The sequence below is a fragment of the Anas acuta genome, chromosome 3 (genome assembly GCF_963932015.1).
Source record: "Anas acuta chromosome 3, bAnaAcu1.1, whole genome shotgun sequence".
Classification (NCBI taxonomy): Eukaryota; Metazoa; Chordata; class Aves; order Anseriformes; family Anatidae; genus Anas; species Anas acuta.
Window position 1 is genome coordinate 45,018,925 of NC_088981.1, and position 21,949 is coordinate 45,040,873.

Here is a 21,949-nt window from a genome sequence, read left to right on the forward strand (position 1 = left end):
GAGCTTTAAAACTTGTTGATAGAAGAATGTTGATTTAATTGTTTTAACTTGTCTTTATATATAGATCAAATTGATAACACAGTAATTCATCACATATTTCTCATTAAAAAAAAATGAAAAATAAATGGAAGAGGATGATTTCTTTAAAAATATGAGTCACGCATCAGGATATACAATTGAGTTACATAATACAATAAATCAAAAAATAAAACAAAACAAAAAAAAACAACTACAGATTTCAGTTATGAAATTGCACAAGCAATAAGTTTTTCAGTTTGATAGGGAAAGGATCCTGATTGGTCAATAAAAACTTTCACTATTAAAATAGCTTTTAAATGAATTGGTCTTTTTTTTTTTTTTTTTTTTTTGACTATGTAAAACCTAGACAATTTTCAACTCAGGTTAGATAATGTAGTTCATTCAACAAAAAATGGAGAATTTGTTTTAAGGAATTTGTAATAAAAGGAACTTAGCTCTGTTCAAAGCTGTCAGAGACCAACTACTTGCTTAGTGGTCACATCTTTACCATCAGGTTATGTCATTTGTCCACAAGAGGAGATGTTACTTAATTCCTTCTTCAGCCTGAAGGACCTGCAACTACACGACCCAGAAGAGAATTAGAGATATACGTGTAGCACACTTTAAGGGTGAAGCATCCTCTTTTTATTTTTTTTTGGGGGGGTGTAGGAGAAGGAAGGGGATCTGTACTTTGCATGGGCTCCTTTCAAGAGGGTATGAGCTCCAAACCCACAGGTGGGTGGTGGTGGGAATATCCTGGTTGCTCAGCAACAGCCGAAAAAACAGATTATGAGATTCTTTCAGTGGTTTTGTGAAATCATTTCCTTGGTTTTAATTACAGTATCTGAAAACTAACCGGAAACATCAACACATTTTAGATGTTTCATGAGATATACTGTTTTGACATTTTGAAAACTTGATGATTTTCACTGAATCAAAATCTATTTTTAAAATTCATTCCAAGTTCTCAAAACCTCAAATACCATTTTCATAGTACTTTTATCAGTAAAACTGGCAATTCCACAATTTTTCCCAATTCTACACAGTAAGATTGCCCTACAAAGATTAAAAGTAGAGATATCAGTTACACCTGTTATGTACTTAATCATCAGTTACCAATAACCTTCTATAAAAAAAAAAAAGTTCCTCTCCAGACTGTTTTGTCCTGTTTCTCTTCAGTTTCTACCCATAATCTCTAACCATTAGCTCTCTTTGCACAAAATTTTCACCTTCTTTCCTCTGCCTGTCCTTCCAAGTAGCAAGGCCCAAATGACTTTCGTCTCCTCTGTTCAGTATGACTCTTTTGCAGGTTCACTAGCTTATCGTGATCACTCTTCTAAGAAAATGAATATATCAACAGAAAAATTAGCAAACAGAATTTAAATATCATGGGAAGAAAACTGACACTCTTTATGGGAAGCTGGTCAGTAAGTCAGGTCAGTTTTCAAGATATGTGTCAGAAAACAGATTTAGTTAGGCTGTCTACACTGAGATGTTAAAGATTTATTTTACGCACAGATGACCTACCTCCTTCTGAACCACTTGAATGGGAACTGTCAGGCAAAGCCCCCATGTAGCAACCAAAAGCAGAATGAAATCCACTCACAAGTAAAGAATTTGTACATGCAACCAATACCACAGCCCAACCCCGGCCTCCAGCTGAAGTAGGATATGAATTGTCTTGTCAAAACTTATCAGCTGCATTTTCTATGTCTATGCCTTGACACAACACAGTATGTATTCTTCTGTCTTTAAACATAATAGAAAATGAAGATCCATCTAAAAACTATTATTTTTTTCTTCAAAAATAACTGCTGAAATACATGCAACACAAAATAATTTTTCACCATGTATTGACTGTGCAGTGTACTGCACAGCTACCACAACGTTATTTTAGTAAAAAACAGCATCCATAGCAAGCTCTGAAAAGTTATTCTGCAGTGAGAATACCACCCACTTTCCTATAAATCTATGCCCTTTTCATTCCTTAAACTCCCAGCACCAACCTGAGCTTACCTGACAGTTCTGCTGATGTGCTCATTGAACAAAAGACTCTGAATGTCTGGAGGTGGAGGATCACCAGTGACATCTGCTGACCATCAGCTACCCAATGCCTAGCTGTTGGGTTCTGCCCTTCCCATGCTTTCACTCTGAACTGGTCTCAATCTTTTATCTGAGAGTAGATTTCTTTCTCACACACACAAATTAAGGAGATATTATGTGTAAATTAAATGTTTAACAACCCACACTTCTGTAGTTGCCTACCAAATCCAAGTAAAAACTGTAAGGACACCAAGCCTGTTCCCCACTGGTTGGAGCCCCATTTCTACCTGCTCAACAGCCTCTTGTGAGCTCCTCCCACCCTCTCACCCCATTTGTCCCAGAGATGGGGACATCATTCACGGTTTCAGCTTTACCTCAAGTGATTTTTTTACCAAGGTTGTCAGGGGCTGATGACAAGCCCTGCAGACGTGGCTGAAGGGACTTCAGGAGGCTGCCAGCTTTGCTCAAGCCTCACAGGGGTCCGCCTGAGAGCTGTTGTGGTGCCGGGTGGTTTTAAGTCAGTGCATAGGTCCTTGATCCAGATCCTGAGGGTGACATGCTGTCCTCAGGCATGAGAGATTTTGCACTGATTAAGAGAATTTTCAAGGTAATAAGTGTAGCAAGAAACTTAGAGATGAGGCTTTTCTTTCCTTTTCGGTAACATTTTTTATTTGTTAAATTCTCATGCAGAAAATCATACAGCAAATGCACACATACGCATTTACGTTATTTTGCATTATATTCTTGCCTAAGTTACTATTCAGTGATGATAAATGCATACAATCTTTATCACATCTGACACTGATATTAAGAACCTCACAGTGTACTGTAAACAAGGACAGATTACACCAGCACAAGCAGTACCAATTTCAAGTCGTACCATATCAACACCCTTCCTCAAATCTTCTTCAGCTCCAGCACTGCCTCTCTTGGCCCTTTGGATTGCCACTGAAAGATGTGGTTACTTCTTTCTCTGTCTCCTCAGCCATGAGTATAAAAGAAGACATCCAAGGCAAACTGTGATCTGCCCATTGCATTAATTTGTGGTAGGAACTTCAGCAGACTGCAAGCAGGTAGCACATGTGTTCTTGTCCTCTCCTACGTCCCGCTCTGCCCCTCTGCCCTCCAGCTCTATAAAATGCATCAGATCCTGTTCCTCTCTACCTTTCCACACCCCGCACAGTCACAAGGTGGTGAACACAAGTTCCACTGAGGGTTTACTGCGTAAAACTAATTGAATTTATTAGAAATATCCTTATATACAGAGTGAGATAAATGTTGACGCAGTAAAAATTTTGGCTGAATTAAGTCAGATTCTGGTTTTATTTCTAGGCATAGACCTTAATAATTTTGGAGCTAACAGAATAAATTTCATACATACATACTTAGGAATAGTATATCTCTTCCTAAGGAAACTTTGTGAACAATAGCGAAATACAAAGAAATGCATGTTTTTTGACAAATCTAGTCAAAAAAAAAAAAAAAGAGAGAGAGAGTTGGAATTTGAATAATTACATTTCTGTTCATTTTTCTAGCTTCTAGAAAGTGGAGTGTGAATTTCAGCTAAAAAGAAAAAAAATAACAACATAAAGAAACAACAACACAGAAAAATGTTTACAAGCTGAACAGCTTCAACTGAAGGCAGAACTGGAATTTAGTGCCAAATGAAGGGAAGAATCTCTCAGATAAAGCTGCTTTCTCTGTTCAGAAAATAGTCTAAGCAGATTTCAGAAAACCTTTCTGTGCATGTTGCAAAGCTCTCTTTATTTTGTGTTATTTATTTATTGTAACATTGTTTCTAGTAGGCACGTCTCTGTTGGCTTTAACCAGTCTCAGCTTTGGTGTAACCTTCTGGAATTCCCGATGAGCAGGTGGAGCACAGAACTGTGCAAAGATTTATGAGACCTGACACCTAAGCCCACCTATTCCAGAATCCTTGAGCCTGTTTCTTCATTTCTATGTTAGCTCTGCTTGCCATACTTTGCTCAAAATGCCATATTTTAGGTTGGTGTTATAAAATGAGCTGTCTGCAGCAAAAGCACCATGGAGACCTACACTTAAATAAGATTTCCAGGTAAAAACAGTTAATAGCAACAACGTAAATGTAAGTAGAATGAGCCAGACATAGACTGATTCATTTACTTAGTACTTCTGAGATATTTCAGTGATGTACAACAGAGAAGACACTTGTTTTTTATTAATTATTATTATTAAAAACAAGAAATATTCCTCTGTAAAATTCACAAGAGTGCACTTTAGAAGAACGTGAATGTTAAGAGAGGTGAACAAGACTTCAGTTTTCCACAGGACAGTGTTGTTATTTTATCTTAGATGTTTTCCTGAAAGGAGTTGTAGGTCATGAGAGCTCCATTTGAGGTGCAGAGAAGTCCAAAAGACTGGCTACCACAGGCATAGTGAGGCTGGTTTGGGTTGCTTGGTGAGCAGAGTCCTTCAGTAATAATATTTTTCAAATTGTATTATATTGTAAAAGAAGATGCATTGTCAGTCAGAATTTCACTAGTCTGTCTTGAATGATAAATATCAGAATTTGTCCTTGAACCACGTTTATTGTATTTCTTGTGTCTCATGCACCATAGGTCCTTCATTATCTTCACAAAGTAACTTCTAAACTTCACTCCAATAAATGCATAGAGCACAGGGTTCAGGCAACAGTGTAAAAATGCTATGGCTTCAGTGGTGTATTTTGCATAGGCCATTGCCTTTTCAGAGTCACAAGATTTGTCCATCTTACCCATATTTACAGCTGCCACAAGAAGAACAATGTTATAGGGTACCTGGCAAACTAGGAAAACAGCTACAATTAATACAATCACACGAATTGCTTTGTTTCTCTTCGAATTCTGTGCTTGTTGCAAGGATTTGATTATGAATGTATAGCAAAAAACCATAAATATGAAAGGTAAAAAAAATCCAAATCCAACTTGTAGGCACAACAGCAGTGATTTCAGCATAGTGCTTTCGGCCATTTTGTCAAATCTGTGATCACAAATATTTTTGGTTTTGTTGCCAGAGAAGTTGTAACTTTCACTGTATAGAAAAGAGGAACTGGAAATTAAAATTGATGATACCCACACAGCCAAACAAATCAGTTTACTGTATGCAAGTGTTCTTGCCCTTAGTTTAAATGACTTTGTTGCCTGTACAATTGCAATGTACCGGTCCACACTGATAAAGGCCAAAAGCAGCATGCCACAGCTGAAGTTGATCGCATAGATACCTCTGGCCATTTTGCAAATGAAATTACCGAAAATCCATTTGTCAGCAGCATAGTTCACTGCCCACAGTGGGAGGGTGAGAACAAACAGTATGTCCGCGATGGCCATGTTGAAGAGGTAAACATCTGTCATGGACTTGGTTCTTTCATATAAAGCAAAGGTCATCACTACAAAGATGTTACCAACTAGGCCGATGATACAAATCAACGAGTATGCAACTGGTAGAAATGCTTTTGTGAAGGTCCTCACTTCCCCCTTAGAGCAGGGTTGTGCAATTTGAGAAGGATAGTCTGAATCATACATATACTCTGTGACACTAGACTCTGTCTGTAAAAAAAGAAGATCACAAGTTAAATCACACTTTAAATCTCCTCAATTTCTATATAATTGAAAGATGATAGGTAACAACATTATACAAATACGATATAGTAATGGCTTTGCTGATTTGAAATGGAAGTGACATTTCCTTTATAGTAACTGTAACATTTCTGTCCTGCACTTCCTACCCCTCAGCTTCAAGCCCATATCAAGTTTCTCTTAAGACAGTCCATAGTAGCGTTGTTTCCTCCAGTACTACCTGTTTTACAGTTTCCACCCGCCCAAACTACAAATGTGTTTAACACTGCAGAGCACACATAAAAGAACTAACTAGTGAAGTTCACAAAATCTTAATTAAACTATAAACATGGAGATAATCTTTTGGGATGGCCCAAAGGATTCCATCCCTAAACACATTATGCAGAAATTAATAATTTGCCATCACAGAAGAATCTAAATTCTGGGATAGCTAGCCTGAGATGCAGTTCCTTGCAATGCAGACACCAGACTGGTTGTTAAATGAGGAGTAACAAACCTAAGAAACTGCATGCATTTTCAGTGAAATCTGCTGAGTAAGAAACTTCTCATCACCCAGTCACTCCTGAAATTATGGCAGTTGGACCAGCAGCCTCAAAGAGCTGGGACTGTCAGGTTCATTGCTTTATTATCTACTGATGTAGTGTGTTAATCGAGTACTTACGATATTCATTTTGCCAGTACACTTCTGAAAAGGTTATATATATATGTATGTGGAGAAGAAGTACAAAATGCTTTCCGAGGACTTCTGAAAAATGAAAAAAAAAAAGAAAAAAAAGAAAAAAAAAAAAAAAAGAAAGAGTTTGATGGGGAAAGCAGCACAGGAAATGTGGAGAAGTAGGAAAACAACTGGAAATACAAGTTATTCAAAGAAGAATCATCTCACTTTAGCTATATCAACAAGATAGCATCTCAACAAATCACACATCGCTGCAGCACTTTGTGCAGCTGGGAGGGTGGATGGTTGGTATGGGGTTGGTATGGGTATGATTATGAGTACAGTCTTACATACGGATTGTTTATTCAGAGAGCTAATAAGCGATACATGAGAATATGTGATTCTCAGTTCACATTGACCTTGCACCACAAGAAATATGAACAAATGACATTTTACTTTCAAAAACTTTGTATGACAATGTAAATTAGTGTATTGAGATGTATATAGAACAGTAAAACAGCAGCACCTTACTATATTCTGTAATAATAATGCACCATTTAACTTTTTTTTTTTTTTTTTTTTTTGCGTGATTATCTTTGTTTTACAGAGAAGGAACTAGAGCACTGAGTCATTACTGTAATTACTGTAAGTATTCACTTGGGATGTTCAGTTCGAGGCACTTGTCCCCCACCCCAACATCACTTTTAGTAGTGCCTAGCATTATGCAGTACAGTACTTCAGTTACGTAAATTACTAAATCCATTGACTCTGGTTGCAGGGAGGCTCAGACTTCTGCAAATCAGACCACAGGGTCTGAAGACACAGGTGGATAAAATGGGGAACATACCATTGGTGGCCACATGCACAAAGCTGGGTTTAAATGACTCGCTTAACCTCACACAGGAGCCCAGGGGCAGGAGATTTAGCTCCTCAGCATTCCCCTGCATGAAATCAGTCTTCCCCTCCTTTCCCTTACCTGCTCCATGAGAACTGCCCATACCAGCAGGGACTGGCCTTTTATTTGCCAAGAGTGTGAATGTCAGTTTAATTCAGAGTTTCTCTGCTTTTTACTAGTTGTGTTGCTAATTAGGAAGTATACATGGGTCAATCTTAAGTCTATATTTACAAACCCTTCCTGTTTGGGAATTACCTGAGTTTTGAAAAAGGGAGAGACTGATAATCTGTAAAAGTGGGGCAGATGCAGTACAGACATTAGAAGGAAGCTGGGGGAGGGAAGGAACTAAAGACTCCTCACTGTCCAAAGGCGTAAGGAGGATCAGACTCTGTGTGACTCATGTGAGGGGGCTGGCTCACATTGCAGGTCTTCAGATGGGTAGAAACCCATACAATATGATGTTATCTAAGCATCACAGCTTCTCTGGCTTTCCTTTCCTTTAAAGAAACCTTCACCCACCACTCCAGCTTCCTCTGCCACCGTTTCAAAGCTGATTTTTAAAAGCTGCTGGTGTACGACAGCCTGAAAGTCTTGAATGCTTTCTGAAGCAAACTTTAACAATTTAAAGTGTCTCTCTGAAGTGCAAAGGTGTATAAAGCAAGCAGTGATGCTGTACAGTTCACCTAGGGCTGTGGTTCCTGGCCTGTGTTCTCTGAGCACCCCTAGTCTCCATCTGCTGCTTTACCCTCCTCTGCCCCCCACCAGGCAGACACACACCCCCCTTCTCGGTGTCCCTGTTACCCTTTGCACCAGGCTGTCAGCACAGTAACTCCTCAGTCAGCACTAAATGGATACCTGTCTAGGTTATTCTAGGTTATTATTTTAGGAACTGCTATTTTATTGTTGGAAAAAAAAAAAAAAAAAAAAAAAAAAGGAATGACAAATATCTTTCTAGGATGTACATGGTTGTAGCATACAAAGAGCCTGATGGTATATATTCTCTCTAAAAAAAAATGTGCTCCATATTCCATGTTGCCAAAGTAACTCTTAAACATTAGTATAAAGTGTACAGAGAAGAAGGCAGGGTGAACACAATTGAAGAAGGGAAGTACAAGTGTTTCTTTGGGTCTGTAAGGACACCTCTTCAGAATAGCACTGAAGAAAGGCTCACTGCTCCTCAGAAGTGCTCAGCAGAAAGCTACTGAGCACAGGAGAGCTTCATGCTTTCTCTAGTGATACAGAAATTCACAAGGACACCAGCAGTCACACATTTCTTCACAAAAGTACTTCCACTGCCCAGCAAAAGCTTCCCGAGGCTGGTTGCTACAAGAGCAGTAGATAAAGATTCAAACTGAAACCAGAATAGCAAAGATCAGATTTAGGACCTGATTTAAATCTCTTGAGCTGATTTCCTTTTATGATTTTGAAACAGCATTCACTGGAGTTATTAGGAAGGTGCACTGGCTGCAAAGGAGGGTGAATCAGAACCTCTTTAAGCACTTTACCCCACCATAAATTAAATCTCTCCAACAGTCTTACAATAGGCAGTTTTATAATTTATAATCTGCATATTTATGGCTTTATTTAGCACTAATGTATTAGGCAATTATCAAAAATAAATTTCCACATGTGTAAGGGTTGGGTATGTTCTAATATTCTTTGTATATTGCATATTGGCACGTCTATGCACATGTACACAAACACACTCAGGTTCTGCATATTAAATGTCATATAAGCCTTGTATTTTTTACCCTAATATTTTCCATTCTATCTACATTAACATTTCTTTTCACTATGAAAGCAGTATGTAAAAACTCAAAAAGAAGACTAAAATGCATTCTTCAGTGCAAAGTGTTTGGAATTCTACAAGCAAAAGACGAACCAAAGAAAAACCTCAGGAAAAAGACAGATTTCTATAAGGAAAAAAATTCTCAGCACTTGGAGGAAAACAATAATTATTTTTTAAGCATTACCTACCATTGTAAGCACACTCCTAGAAATGCATGTGATTTAGTACATTCACCACACATTACAGATAAACTATCTTATGTTAGTACTTACCAGATTTGAAAATGGTCAGAAGAACAGATCGAAGAGGGTGTGTGATTCCGTTACATTCTTTTGTGGCTGTCTCAAGCACATTTACAATCAGCCTCAATAGACAGCATTAGTCAAAGGTACAGAGTTCAATTGAAATTATTACCACTTCCTCCTGTCAAGAAATAACAATAACCTGCTTTCTTACGTAAAGGAAAATACTTAACCTTATCTGTGCTGGAGACATGCAAGCATGAGGCAAGTAATTTACTAATTCAATTACCTATATAATGTGATATTGTTTTAAAATAGACAAGCTGCTAGCAGTAGAATCATAAGAGATAAGGTGTCAATTGTCACTGTCCTCAGAACACTTCCTGAATGATGGCCTATTTCCGCAGAGGTTGCACTGAAAGTCATGAAGAACTGCAAAATTAGAGCAAGCATTAACTACAAAACTGACTAAGAACTGTTTTCTGAAGAAAAAATAAGAAACTGGCATACATCAAGGTGCACATTATTCAAATCTTTTGCCTGAGCCACTAATAAAATATGCAAATACCCAGATAAAGATGGAAAATATAATTGTATTTGTCTGCTTGGTACAAACATGTCCAACTCCTGAAAGTGTTCAGGGTCAGGCTGGATGGGGTCTTGAGCAACCTGATCTGGAGGAAGGTATGGGAGAATTCATACCAGATTATCTTTAAAGGTTTTTTCCAACCCAAATCATTCTATGGTTCTGTGATTTGTTCAGGTCTGTTGTTAAAGTTAGCTGTAACTAGACGTGAAAATACCTCATTTTATGATTCCTAAATTTAAAAACCTGTAAATATTCTTTCCCCCACCTCAGTCCTTAGTATTTGAATGCAATTTAGATTTTCATGTTAGCAGAGGAAAAATAAAATAAAGTTAAAATTACATTCTAATTTCTTATTTCATAAATTGTCTGTGAGCATTTAGTTGAGTCTTGTTTTGTCATTAGAGACACCGGATAGCCTTGTAAGCTATGCCTAGCTTAACAGAAAGATGAACATAAAGAAATACAGGATGAGAGATGCTATGCTCATATTTTTTTTCAAAACAGTGTATTTCACAATGCCAGTGATTCCCTAGCCACTGAAGTATGGTACTGCTTTCCACAAATCATACACAGAGAATGAAACAGAAATGTTGCACCATGTCAAAATGTGATTTGACATAGATCCTTAAAAACCCTGAAATGAGGATTTTGTTTTTTCCCTCCCTAGGTGTGTGTATGTTGACACACCCATGAATGCTTTGACTGTTACTGCTGAGAAAAAAAATCTTCATTGCTTTCTTATTGTTGTTCAGGCTAAATCATTGCCTGTCATCATGGACCTCGTTAAATTTCAGAGATGTGTTAAAATAGAAGGCAAAGAGAAACAACTGTAGCAGATGATGAAGATTGTCTCCATTTTAAATTTCTGTTTTCAGTTTTCTGATTCTGATAAATCAAGCCAGCAGCTGCAGTTAGAGAACTGGGTTGCAGCAACAGTCAAAAATTTGCTGATCTGTGGCAATGGGATGGGCATGAAGTTTTGGAGTCTGACTACCACAAGTGACTCCATTTCTCTCTAGGTACCTAGGACATCTTTTAGAGATCTGTCCTTCTCTAGTTGCCTACGACCTTCCATTTCTTTTCAAATGCATCGGTATTATATTATAATGTCCTAAATGGTCTGGAGGCTGTTCTACTTTATCTCAATCTCCACAAAACACATCATAAAAGGGTGATATTTTTGTTAAGAATAATTAGAAAAGGAGGAAATAAGAAAATGGAAATCAACTTAATACTTCTGTAGAAATCTGCCAGGTCCCCACAGCACAACTACAATGTTGTTCTGCTCATTTGCTCTCAGAAGGCATATGGCAAGGCAAGATTAATACTATATAGTAATCAGGAGTGTGTTTCAACTAGCTGAAGAAAGATGAAAAAGTCAGCCTGGAAAAGAGACTACTTAGACATGATACATGAGTCTGGGGAGGGTATGAATGCAAAATAATTATTTACTGAGTCACACAATGAAAGCACACAGATCGCTGCCTGTGAAGCTATCACGTAAAGTAAGATATCATCACACTGCACTGATAAAATTGGGGGATTTTTTTGCTTCTGGATATCACAGAGGAAAAACATACATGAGTTCAAAGAGGGATTAGGCAGGCACAGATCTGATAGGTCCATGGAGGCTGTTATTCCTAACAGGCTGCGGGAAGCCCCCAGCCCAGGAAATTTGGCTAAAGGTGGATTCCTGAGAACTGCACACGGATCCCTGGACAAGCACCACAAGGCAGGTGTTTCTTCACCCTAGGTGTCTGCCTCTGGCTGCTTTCACAAGCAAGACACGGCACTGAGTGGGCCTTTGGCCCGCTGTGGGACAGTTTGTGTATCCTTGGCAGCTGCCCCATTGTTCTGAAGGCACCCAGGCTCAGTGACTCACAGCACACCCAGGACACCCATCTTTTCAGCAGCCTGGGAAGACCAGCAGCAGGTAGAGCCGAGACACTGGTTAGCATCAGAGAGCAGCGCAATGTGAGTGGAGAGGATGCATGAGCGATGTCGGGGAAGGTGTAAAACTATCGCATGGCGTTTTGGTTTTGTGCATTGAGATGACTGGCAGTATGCCCAGATCCTGTGACTCTTTCGAGACATCCTCAGTCACAATAATGAAGTATTCCTCATTGTATTATTTATTTCATAATTCATAATAATTTTCACCATCAAAGCCTCATGAGTTTTCAGGACTTCAGGACACTCTGTTAATCTTTGCTAAGAAGAGATTTTACTTTAAAATATATATATATATATATATATATATAAAATAATTTTGCATTGTTTCGCTAAGTTATTTACATTTCAAAATGCAGTAACAGAGATTGCCTATGTTACCTCTGATTTGGGCTACAGATGAGGCTCATAAGGCATCTTCTATACTTTCTTGAAAAGGAAATATAAGTTTCATTTCTAATTTTCCTGTCCTTGAAGTGCTGTGAGGAATCTACTTTTGATAAGATAAGGTGCATATACTTTTTGTAATAACAGATATATATGTCAGCCTAGATCCTGGTTACAGATAACTTTCTGTCTAAACGCTATCTGAAGCAAAGCACTGATTCCTGCTCACCATATCTGACATTTTGAAACACGGGCCCCAATCCTGTTAAAAAAAGCACGTTGAGAGTAGGAACACTTTCTGTGTTGGTACAGGGATATAAGTAGAAATTCCCTCTGTATTATAAAAATGGATGTGACTTCAAATCAGCAACCAAATTCATGAGGATTGTAATCCGTATTCAAACACGCACGTCTTCTACTAGTAATAGTAAACAGCATCTCTTCCAGACACCAGCCCACATTTTGAAAACTAACAGCGTAGGCTCAGAAGCAACTAAATATTATCAACTCTGTTTCATGGAATGTGACTCAATGTAATGGGATGGCTTGTTTCATTAAAAGATAAATCCGAATTTTAGATTACCCACTACAAAAACTTTGCTCATTTTTTTCCATACTCATGTTCTTTCCAATTTCAATGTATCTTATGTTTAATCTGCAATATAGTCAAAATTCAGCAGGAATAACAGTCTTTCAGAAAGAGAAAAATTAAATCCACTTAATGTCCAAATTAATAAAAGATAGCTGGTGCAACTTACCTCCTTAGTGCATTTTCTTTTGACCTAGTTACAAAGCCCAGACAGCCTTCCTTGCAGACACTTTGTGCTTCACCTTCACACTGTGGCGAATGGAAAGGGTTTTTTTCTTTTTAAGACACCTATTTGAAAATCTGCATGCTATGCAAATGAAGCCCCCACATGTAGTTTGCTTTTGTACATGTTAGAGCTCTGAAAGGAAATTTACTCTCGTTTAGCTAGTATGGTTACTGTGGTTTTTCAAATCTCACCACATGTTAGTTTTCTGCCACCACTAATTAAAGAAAGAAAATATTGAAAGATAAGGAAAACAAAACCACTCTATGATTTATTCCAGGATCCACGTGTTTCTTCTGGAATGACTCAGGATGTTTCTATGATTCTAAAAGAGATGCAGCACATATATTGTATTCTGTTCCTCCTTGCTTTCACGTTCATTCAGTTAAATTTATATCAGTGTAATCTGATTAAAAACACTAGCCACCAGCTGAGGTTCTGGTCTCCCCATCATTCTTTCAGACCACAAAATGTAAACTATATTTTTACATTCAGGTATTTTATATTACCCGATTAACTATTATATTAGGAGTTGGACTCAATGATCCTTGTGGGTCCCTTCCAACTCGGATAATCTATGACCTGTTTAATTTTTTTTTAACATTACCATCCCATGTTGTCACTATATTGTCACTATATCTTTTTTTTTTTTTTTTCTCATTATTTTCTTCAAACTTTCCTTCTTCTGTTTGCCCCTGGCTTTTTGCTCCCTCTGACATTTCTCTATATTTGGTATTTCTATGTGTGGTTTGTGTGTGTGTGTGCCCCTATTTCTTCCTCTTCTGCATTTTGGCTTTTCTAGTTTTCTCTTATTTCCATTTCTTGTTTCCATCCTCTTCATTTCTCTCCAGCATTACTTTTTGTAGCACGACTCAACTCAATTTCCCTTTAATCTTTTTTGTTAATATTTTCAGCCTCACTACCACCTGATTCCATTCACCCCTTCATGTCTGAAGCAGCCCTCCTCACATACAATGGCCTGTCAGGCACTGAACTAACATGATCCCAGCACAGGCATCCATCAAGAGTTCCGTTACTTGGACATCTGTCAAACCAGTCAGAGAAGACAGAGCCCTGCCAAGGTCTTCTGCAGGGTTTAGTCAAATGAGCAAATATGGCTCAGGAGATAAAATGGGTTACAAGGGTAAACAGAGCACTTGGGAAGTAGAGGGACTAAAATAAATGATGGGAACCAGTTTGTGGTTCATGTGAAGATGGTAAAGAATCACAGGTGATTTCTTCTTATAATGAAATGGGAATTTTCTGAAGGAGGAGCACAGTCATACTCAGAGTGCTCCTCTGCTTCACTGCAGCATTGCTTGTTGCAGCCCGCCCATCTCCTAGCTGAGCTGCTGTGGCTGTTAGGAAGAAGCATAAGGAGCGTGTCCTCTCATGGATAATCACTGGATTCAGAAAAGCTGGTTAAAATATATTTTATTTTCTGATGGAAATGAAAGTTTTAATCAAAAAATGGTGTTTCTTTTGATGGAAGCTTGGATGACAAAAATACCAGTTTAGAAAAAGCACCAAGAGGCACAGGTGAGTTAATATATGGTTGCTCATTCTTTTATTCTCTTTTGTAGGGTGAGGTTATTTATCTGATTACATGTCCTAGTTTAGGGTAGAGAAAGTAGGCAATGAGTAATGTCATTCCATGGTCTAAAGTCTCATGAAAAGGACCAGAATTCACAGAGAACAACAACTTACATCAGGCATAAGAGCAGCATCAATACATTTCATTTTATTAACAAAATATTTCTGAGATAATTAAAGGCATACTAAATGAAATATATATATATATATGGTTTATTCAAATAATGCTTCTTTCCATTAAGAATCATCTTGAGCAGAGCATTTTGTATCAGTTTTACTCATTTAAGTTTTTACTCATTCAGTTTTACCTGAATTATGTTGTGTTGGCCTGTTTCCTAGTATAGCCTTTCAGCTGTTTATCTTTTTAGAACCTTTTATCTTTTTAGAGATTTTAGAACCATTTCTGGTGAAAGCATCCCCCATGCTTCCATAGAGGTAAGGAAGCTACACAGTGATGAACAGACAAGGGACAATTGACTGAAGAAGCCAGGAACCCGTAATCTGAATTATCTACTTTGTCTGCCCATGATAAACTATTATGTTGATTGGAAATTACATGTTTGTTCCTGAAATCCCAAGGAAGAGAGTAGCAGCAGTCCCAGTCCCTTATTCTCCACCACCTCTGCAATGCTTTGCATACACCTGTACATCACCCAGAGATTTTCTCAGTTGCTTTCATTGTAAATGCCCTTTTCTCTGGTCATGTCTCCCCATTGGAGATGTGCATATCAGAAGTACCTATTACACTACTCTTTGACCCTAACTGAGTCAATGAAACTGTGAAACCTAGCACATGTTACAGCAACACTTACAAAATATGCCATTACACCACCACACTTCACACAGCAACAACTCTTTAGCGTGGTTAAAAGCTGGTTTAAGAAACTGGCTCTTAAAGCTGGTTTCTTGCAAAAATGGATCTGAATTTTTTAATGAAGTATTTTGCTACAAAACACAAAATATCACAAAACATTTCCAAATAATTGCTGCCATTTGAGGTAAATGGTCCCCTGAAAAACATTCTGCTGAATTGTCTGCCAACGTATGACTAATTTACATTAGGCTGCGGAGAATGAGTGGGTTTCCATATCAGAAATGCTGCAAAAAACAGGCAAAGAGAAAAGAAGAGCTACATATGCAGTCACTGACATAATTTCTATGTTTTTGATGCTGTAGCTAGATGATACCTTTGCGGTATGTTTTTTTTTTTTTTCTTGCTCGCTTACTCGCGCACTCTCTGTTTCATGTCTCATTGAAAAAACTACCAAAGTAATTTCTCAAAGCATGTCATCAGTCTATACTCCCAAGCACTGACATTTCAACCTGAGTGTGTTGAATTCATTGACCTGATTTCTTTTAGAGCTGTACTTTCTTTATATGACTGTTTTTACAAGAGCCCCACACCATGGAATGCCCCAGTCACCTCTGTTTCCACAGCTGTAGCCTTCATAGCTTGACTAAGAGCTAAAAGCTAGCATTTAAAAGGTGCTTATATATCTAATGATGTAACTGGTTGCTTACTATGGAAATTTTAAGGCATCTGTGATCCTGACTCCCACCCAAAGCTACAAATGCTAAAATGGAAGAATGACATATGAAATCGTGCCTGCACAATATGCAGACTCTGGGTGGGGTGGGTACAGCTCAAACAAGGTTTCTTTCAGTCCTTCAGTGGACCAAGATGCAGTGCATGTTTTTGAGCCCATGGAATGTGATTTTCCCAATCATAAAGACAAATTGGAGGGGTTGGTTGGCCACTTCAGGAAGGTAAGCCCTCTGTCAGCCAGCTGACAAGTCAGAAAGTGACTTGTTTCTTGGGAAAAGCACATGCTTGTGTTAGTCAAAAACTCACCACCCCATGTGGCAGATGGACTGCTTTAGATGCCCACCCAACCACCTTACTTATTTCTTCACAATATTTTGTGCATTAGAGACATGTTTTTCTTTACTGAAGGGATAAAGGAAGGGTGTCTGTGAGAACACACTTGAGACAGCTGGCAAATGCTGGCTGTACATGCTCCCTCCTCCACAGGATGTTTTGGTTGTGTCCACCATTGAGAATTGGGAAAGTGTGCTAATATTAACCACTTCCTGTTTCACTGCAGCTTCCTCACTGTTAGTTGACCAGGGCTGGCAGACACCAACAGTTTCACTGGTCTATCATTCATCTCCAGTGGGCTCTCACTGCCCTGAAGCTTTCATGCCCATCCTAGGAATCACCACCAAGGTACTAGCCAGGATGCCCTCACCACGATCTGCAGCTGCTTCCTGTGGCTGGTCTCTGTGGCTGGTCTCTGTGTCCTCATGCAAAGCAGTTGTGGCTCTGTCTGCTTCCTCCTGCAAAGAGGGACAGGGAGGAACTGATCTTACCATGCCCCAGCATATTTCCCCTGCATTGGATTTCAATTCAGGATCAGGTCTCAGCTGGGAATATTTGGGCCAGCAATCTTGTTCTTTCATTATTTTACAGGCACAATATACACACATCATAGCACTGTATTCCTCTCCCTCTTTCAATGCTCACTTTCTCCTCAGATACCTCTGATCATTGTGTGCTGAAATGAGACCTGGTCCAACTGTTTGTTTCCTTCTACCTGCTCGCAGGCATCAAGGCAGAGCTGCTGCTGCTTTGCACTTTTTGTCCTATTGTATGGTACGTGGCAGCTCCTTGTTCAATCTCTGGTGCCAAGTCTAAGTGCCCTAACCAGTAAGGCAAACAAGTCACAAGAACTATCTTGCAGACTAACTTATCATACCAAAAACCTAAAAATAATATAATTTAAAAAATAATAACGATTAAAAACAAAACAACAACAACAACAAAACAGAATGCAAACTTGTAAATGGTTCCTTGATTTCTGTCTCTCTTTTAAGTGAGAATTTTCCCCTTGTTTAGTAAATGGACCCAACTCCTTTAGGGGTCAGGCAAAAGCCAACAGAAAGACCCAGACCTTGACCTTAAACAGAAGTGGGTCTGCCTTGCCTCCCCTTCCTCTGCTTGTGAATAAGAGGTCCTCCTTGCTGGGAATTGTCCTTCCCACTGCCACTCCTTCTGCAGCCAAGAGCAGAGGTCTCACCCAGGTAGCTGAGGGCCATCCACACTAACCCAGAGATGCATGAAGTCTGGACATGGTCCCTTGGCCTCACCCTGGTCTGGTTCTTCTTCACAGAGCACAACATGTGGTGTGTGCTGGTCACACCTGGGAACACAGAGAGCAGAGGAGACCATGCTTCAGGAGCCCCCTTCTCCCCATCCAACAGTGAGAGGTTTCTGACATGTTGACAGCAAGATTGGCACCACTGTCAAGCCAGATCTCTGAGTACATCTCCATCACCTGGCTCCATCACGGGATGCACTCTTCATGTTTGAATTCATGCAGCTCAGCCAGGATTTGTCCAGGGGGTTGTTTTCCTTATTCCGATTTGATATACACACATGTTATGTGTCTCAAGGTTTATCTACTGTTTTTTTGTGAGTGGGGGGAAAACCTGCTTCCTTGTCATCAATGGTCCAACACAAGCAGTACAGAGACTTCTAGGTCTTATTCTACCTGGTTGAAAAAGAGAAAAGTGTCATACCACCTCCCAGCCCTCCAGTCCTAGGCAGCAGGACTAGAGAGGTTTGTTTCCCTTCAGATGCTGCCAGAGCTGTCCGACCAACTTAACCCATGCCACTTCTAGCACACCCTGGCTTGCACCCTTAGTCAAGAACCTTTGCTGTTAATGCTTTAGTATGTTTAAAACAGGCAAAGAGCTCCCACTAATCAAAGATTTTTGCTGCAATTTTCCCAGTAGTTTTATGTGATAAACACCATACCTCAGCAGTACAAGGGAGGGGTGGCTTGCTGCCAGCTCAGCCAGAAGTTACCTGGAAGTCCTGAATGGAATGCTAGGGGAATGCTTAAAAAATAATCCAAACAAATATGATGAAAGAGAACAAACTGCATTGCCCTAGTTAATGGTATTACTGAAGAGTAACTATGAAAGGAGCTATACCGTAATTACTAGATTCATGTCTTGTGTCACTCAGATGCAATTGTCTGATAACATTTGTGAACTACACCTCAGAAATCATAAGTTCCCCTGACCTTATGGAAGTGGAACCAGTGGCAGGGTTAATTACTCAAAAACAAATTCTCATTATGGTAGGGTATTGCAATAGTAATTTATCTCCTTGCTGGTAGCTCATCAGCAGCAATGTTTCATTATTCAGGTAGACACTTCTCAGGGCAAGACATTACCAGGTAAGGGAAAGGTTGAATTTCAGGGCTGCCCCCTCCCCTCAGCCGTGTAACCGCGTGTGCTGAGGCTGAGCAGGAGGCCATGCCAAAAAACAGCTGGAGAGAAACTGTCAGACATGTAAAGTAGATTTTGCCTCATTAAGCACTTTGGGAGCCAAGGGCCAGATCTTCAGCTGAGGTGAGTTGGTACAAAGGATCAAAGGATTTCAGAACAATCCTAGATGGGGGATCTGACATCTGGTAAGCTGTGCATGAAATATCATGAGAGCTGATGTCTTCCTGGCCTCCTGATACTTCCTATTCCAATTTTGGTTGGATTATAGAGCATTTTGATTAGGCACAGATGAAGTATTGTGGGGAGAATGGAGAGTAAGTGGGAGGCCTTTCCAGCTTGCAGCAAAAGGTGTGTAGGAAAGCCAGTATTTCTGCAGTTCTCCCCCTAGGTTTTCTTATGACTTTGAAGTAACTTCTGTATTCACTAATTTTCATTTTCCATCATAGCTGAGTGCAACAAAGACTGTAAAAGGCAAGACGGAATGTTAGACTGAAAGATTTGAAGAAGCAACAGGAGGTGTGTGGTTAGAAGTTATTTTGAGCTCCTAATGCAGAAGATGCCACCTCACTGAGGGCAGCACAGGGTTTTAGTCTTAAAAGCTCCCCTCTTCGCATGTTAAAGAAGAAATTGCTATTTGAAAAAAGAAGAAAGAATATTTGTAAGAGTACAGTTTGTTAGAAGCCATGTACTCAGGCTGCTTTGTTTTGGAGAGGGCTTCAGATGATTTTTGTTAAAGTTCAAATCTCGTTTTTCTAATAATCAGGAAAGACTAGAATCAGACTTGTTTCTTTTAATAGTCATAAGTGCAGAGATTGCTCACTGCCTCCCTTGTTATCTTGTTATATCTGAGGCGGTAACATCCTACACTAAATATCTTTCATCTTCTCTCTGTCTGCTCTCCTTGCTACAAGGCCCAGAATGGTTTTCAGTCTGTGTAAGAGTACCTAGCATCCAAGACCCTCACTTTGTCTTGCTCTGATCCCCCTCACAGTACTCTTGACAAGGCTTTGAAGCTCTTGGAGGCAGCAGCTCCTTCCTGGGCCATTTACCAGCCTCCTCGCTCAGGGCAGATCTCTTCTGCTCCCATCCCACCCAAATGCTTTGAACTTCAGACTAGTCTGAAGCACTGCCCCTGCACTAGGATCTCTAAGCATGTCTTTGGGGTGACTATTCCTGCCTAGCTGATGCTCCTGAAAGCTTAACCTCTCAGACTGACTGATTCCTGACTCTTCTCCCTCCCCAAAGCTTTAATGTACCACCAGAAATGCAGGACTCCTTGCTCACTTCATGAACTACACTCTGAGTATGAGCTAGCATATACCTACAGGTTTTGCTCAGAGTCGAGACTCCAAAAGCAGTACTTTAAAAGCAGACTCTATAAAATACCTCTTCTTTTAGGTTGTCTTTGTCTCAAGGGATTTTAGAGGGGAAGAAAATAGGGGAAAACCAAGCATTCTCTACTCCAGAGTGAACAAGTGGGCCAGCTTCAACCTGTCTCACTTCCAGAGAGTTGTTGAGTGTTATTGACAGGTCATAGACCCAGGCTGGATAGGAAGATGGTGATTCTGCCCACCTGGAAGGAAGCATAAGTGCTGCTCGGGGATGTATCATACTTTACAAGTTATATGGTCTGACAAGCTGCCAGCTTGCACCATCCATCCATGTTCAACAGTCAAGGACTTGACACACAGAAACATGACACAGCTTAGCCAGAGTCACCCATGAAGGCTGTGGAAGAGCTGTGAATGTACCTTGCAATGCTGGAGATGCAGGTTGATGCCTAAGGGCCTTCCTCATACCATCTTTGGACAGAAGTGGTTTTTCCTAGTGCTAGGAGCAGAGGAGCTGGTGGGGGTGTGCTGCTCTGCAGAAACCAACTGGAAGCTGAGGAGGAGGTGAGATGAGCAGGGACAATGCAGGGACAACAACGGAGAGAGAGGGATCCAGTAGGAAACAGAGGAGAATGAAGGCAACAAAGTTGGCAAAAAAAAATAAGAAAGGAAAGAGACAGTATGCAATGGGAAGGAGCTTGAAACAGTCAAGGGACTTTTTAAGCCACCATCTTGTGGCTACCTATGGTGAGCTTATCATGGTTGAGTTCCCAGTATGTCTGAGGCCTCAGGACTGATGAATACAGATGGCATTTCTGAGAACAGTGTGGTTCACCTTCTTGTGACCCATCAAACTAAGGGGAAGAAAGAACATCCCAACCTCTTGCTAACACCACTGTACAAACCTGAGAGCAAGGAAGGCTCTGAACCATGCAGCCCAAATGTGTCTCATCATTGTTCCACAGAGACTTCAGCACTGCCTCAACACTGACCCTCCAGGCTCCAAATATATAGCAGAAAATCCTCCACTGTCCATTATCCCTCTGTTATGGTTCCAACTGAGACTGGATACAAATTTGTCCTTGTTTAATTTCATCTAGTTTACAGTTTTCCACAGGTAGAGGTTAGCATAAGATTCTCAGAGATGTCAGTGTTCCTGCACTCAGTCACTTAGGCAAGTTTAACACCATGCCATTAAATTCCCCTCACCCGGTGCAACCTCATGTCCAAAGTGCATGGTGGGGACATTCCGCACCCCCCCCCCCCAGCACTTCACATTGATGGGCAATACTCCGAGTGACAAAACTGATTTCCCAAAAGCCCCAACTAATTCTCCATTGTGTGATTTCTCTGCACTTCCACAGCTTTGAGTGGGAGAATCATACTCCGTGAAATACCATATTTGTTAAAATAATGGCTGTAGTTTGCTAAGGAGCATTCCAGATAACTGCATGCCCCGTCTGGTAGCAAAAAATAGACTTCTGTGGTTTTAGATTGTACCTTCTGTTTACAAACAAAATCAGGGGGAGGAAGGGGACAACAGTTACTCAAGAAAGCACTTTGTCTTTTGTTGTGTGGTCAGCTTACCACAGCTCAGCTTCTCAACTCCTATACTTTTGGAATCAAGAAGAGAGAAAGAAAGCTCCAACTGATTAGGCATGCTTGATCTGGATGATCTCTTTCATGTTCCTACCTGTTGATGCTGTTTGTTTTATTTCACTTCCCCAACCCCTTAAGACAACACAAATTGAGAATC

At 39.8% G+C, this 21,949-nt stretch overlaps 1 protein-coding gene across 3 annotated transcripts; it reads right to left on the reverse strand.

Annotated features, from left to right (window-relative positions):
- Positions 1 to 2,709: 2,709 nt before the first annotated feature.
- On the reverse strand, positions 2,710 to 13,074 carry CCR6 (C-C motif chemokine receptor 6). Of its 3 annotated transcripts, XM_068676920.1 has the most exons (4): positions 12,920 to 13,071; positions 9,266 to 9,416; positions 6,316 to 6,399; positions 2,710 to 5,624 (listed from the first exon to the last, which is right to left on the reverse strand). In XM_068676920.1, the coding sequence occupies exons 3-4, from the start codon at positions 6,322 to 6,324 to the stop codon at positions 4,539 to 4,541; spliced, it is 1,095 nt and encodes a 364-aa protein (XP_068533021.1). In that variant the 5' UTR covers positions 6,325 to 6,399; positions 9,266 to 9,416; positions 12,920 to 13,071; the 3' UTR covers positions 2,710 to 4,538. The 3 variants fall into 3 exon arrangements, with proteins under 3 accessions (XP_068533021.1, XP_068533023.1, XP_068533022.1); XM_068676922.1 differs by lacking the exon at positions 9,266 to 9,416 and having other exon boundaries at positions 12,920 to 13,074; XM_068676921.1 differs by having other exon boundaries at positions 9,266 to 13,073.
- Between the last annotated feature and the right edge of the window lie 8,875 nt (positions 13,075 to 21,949).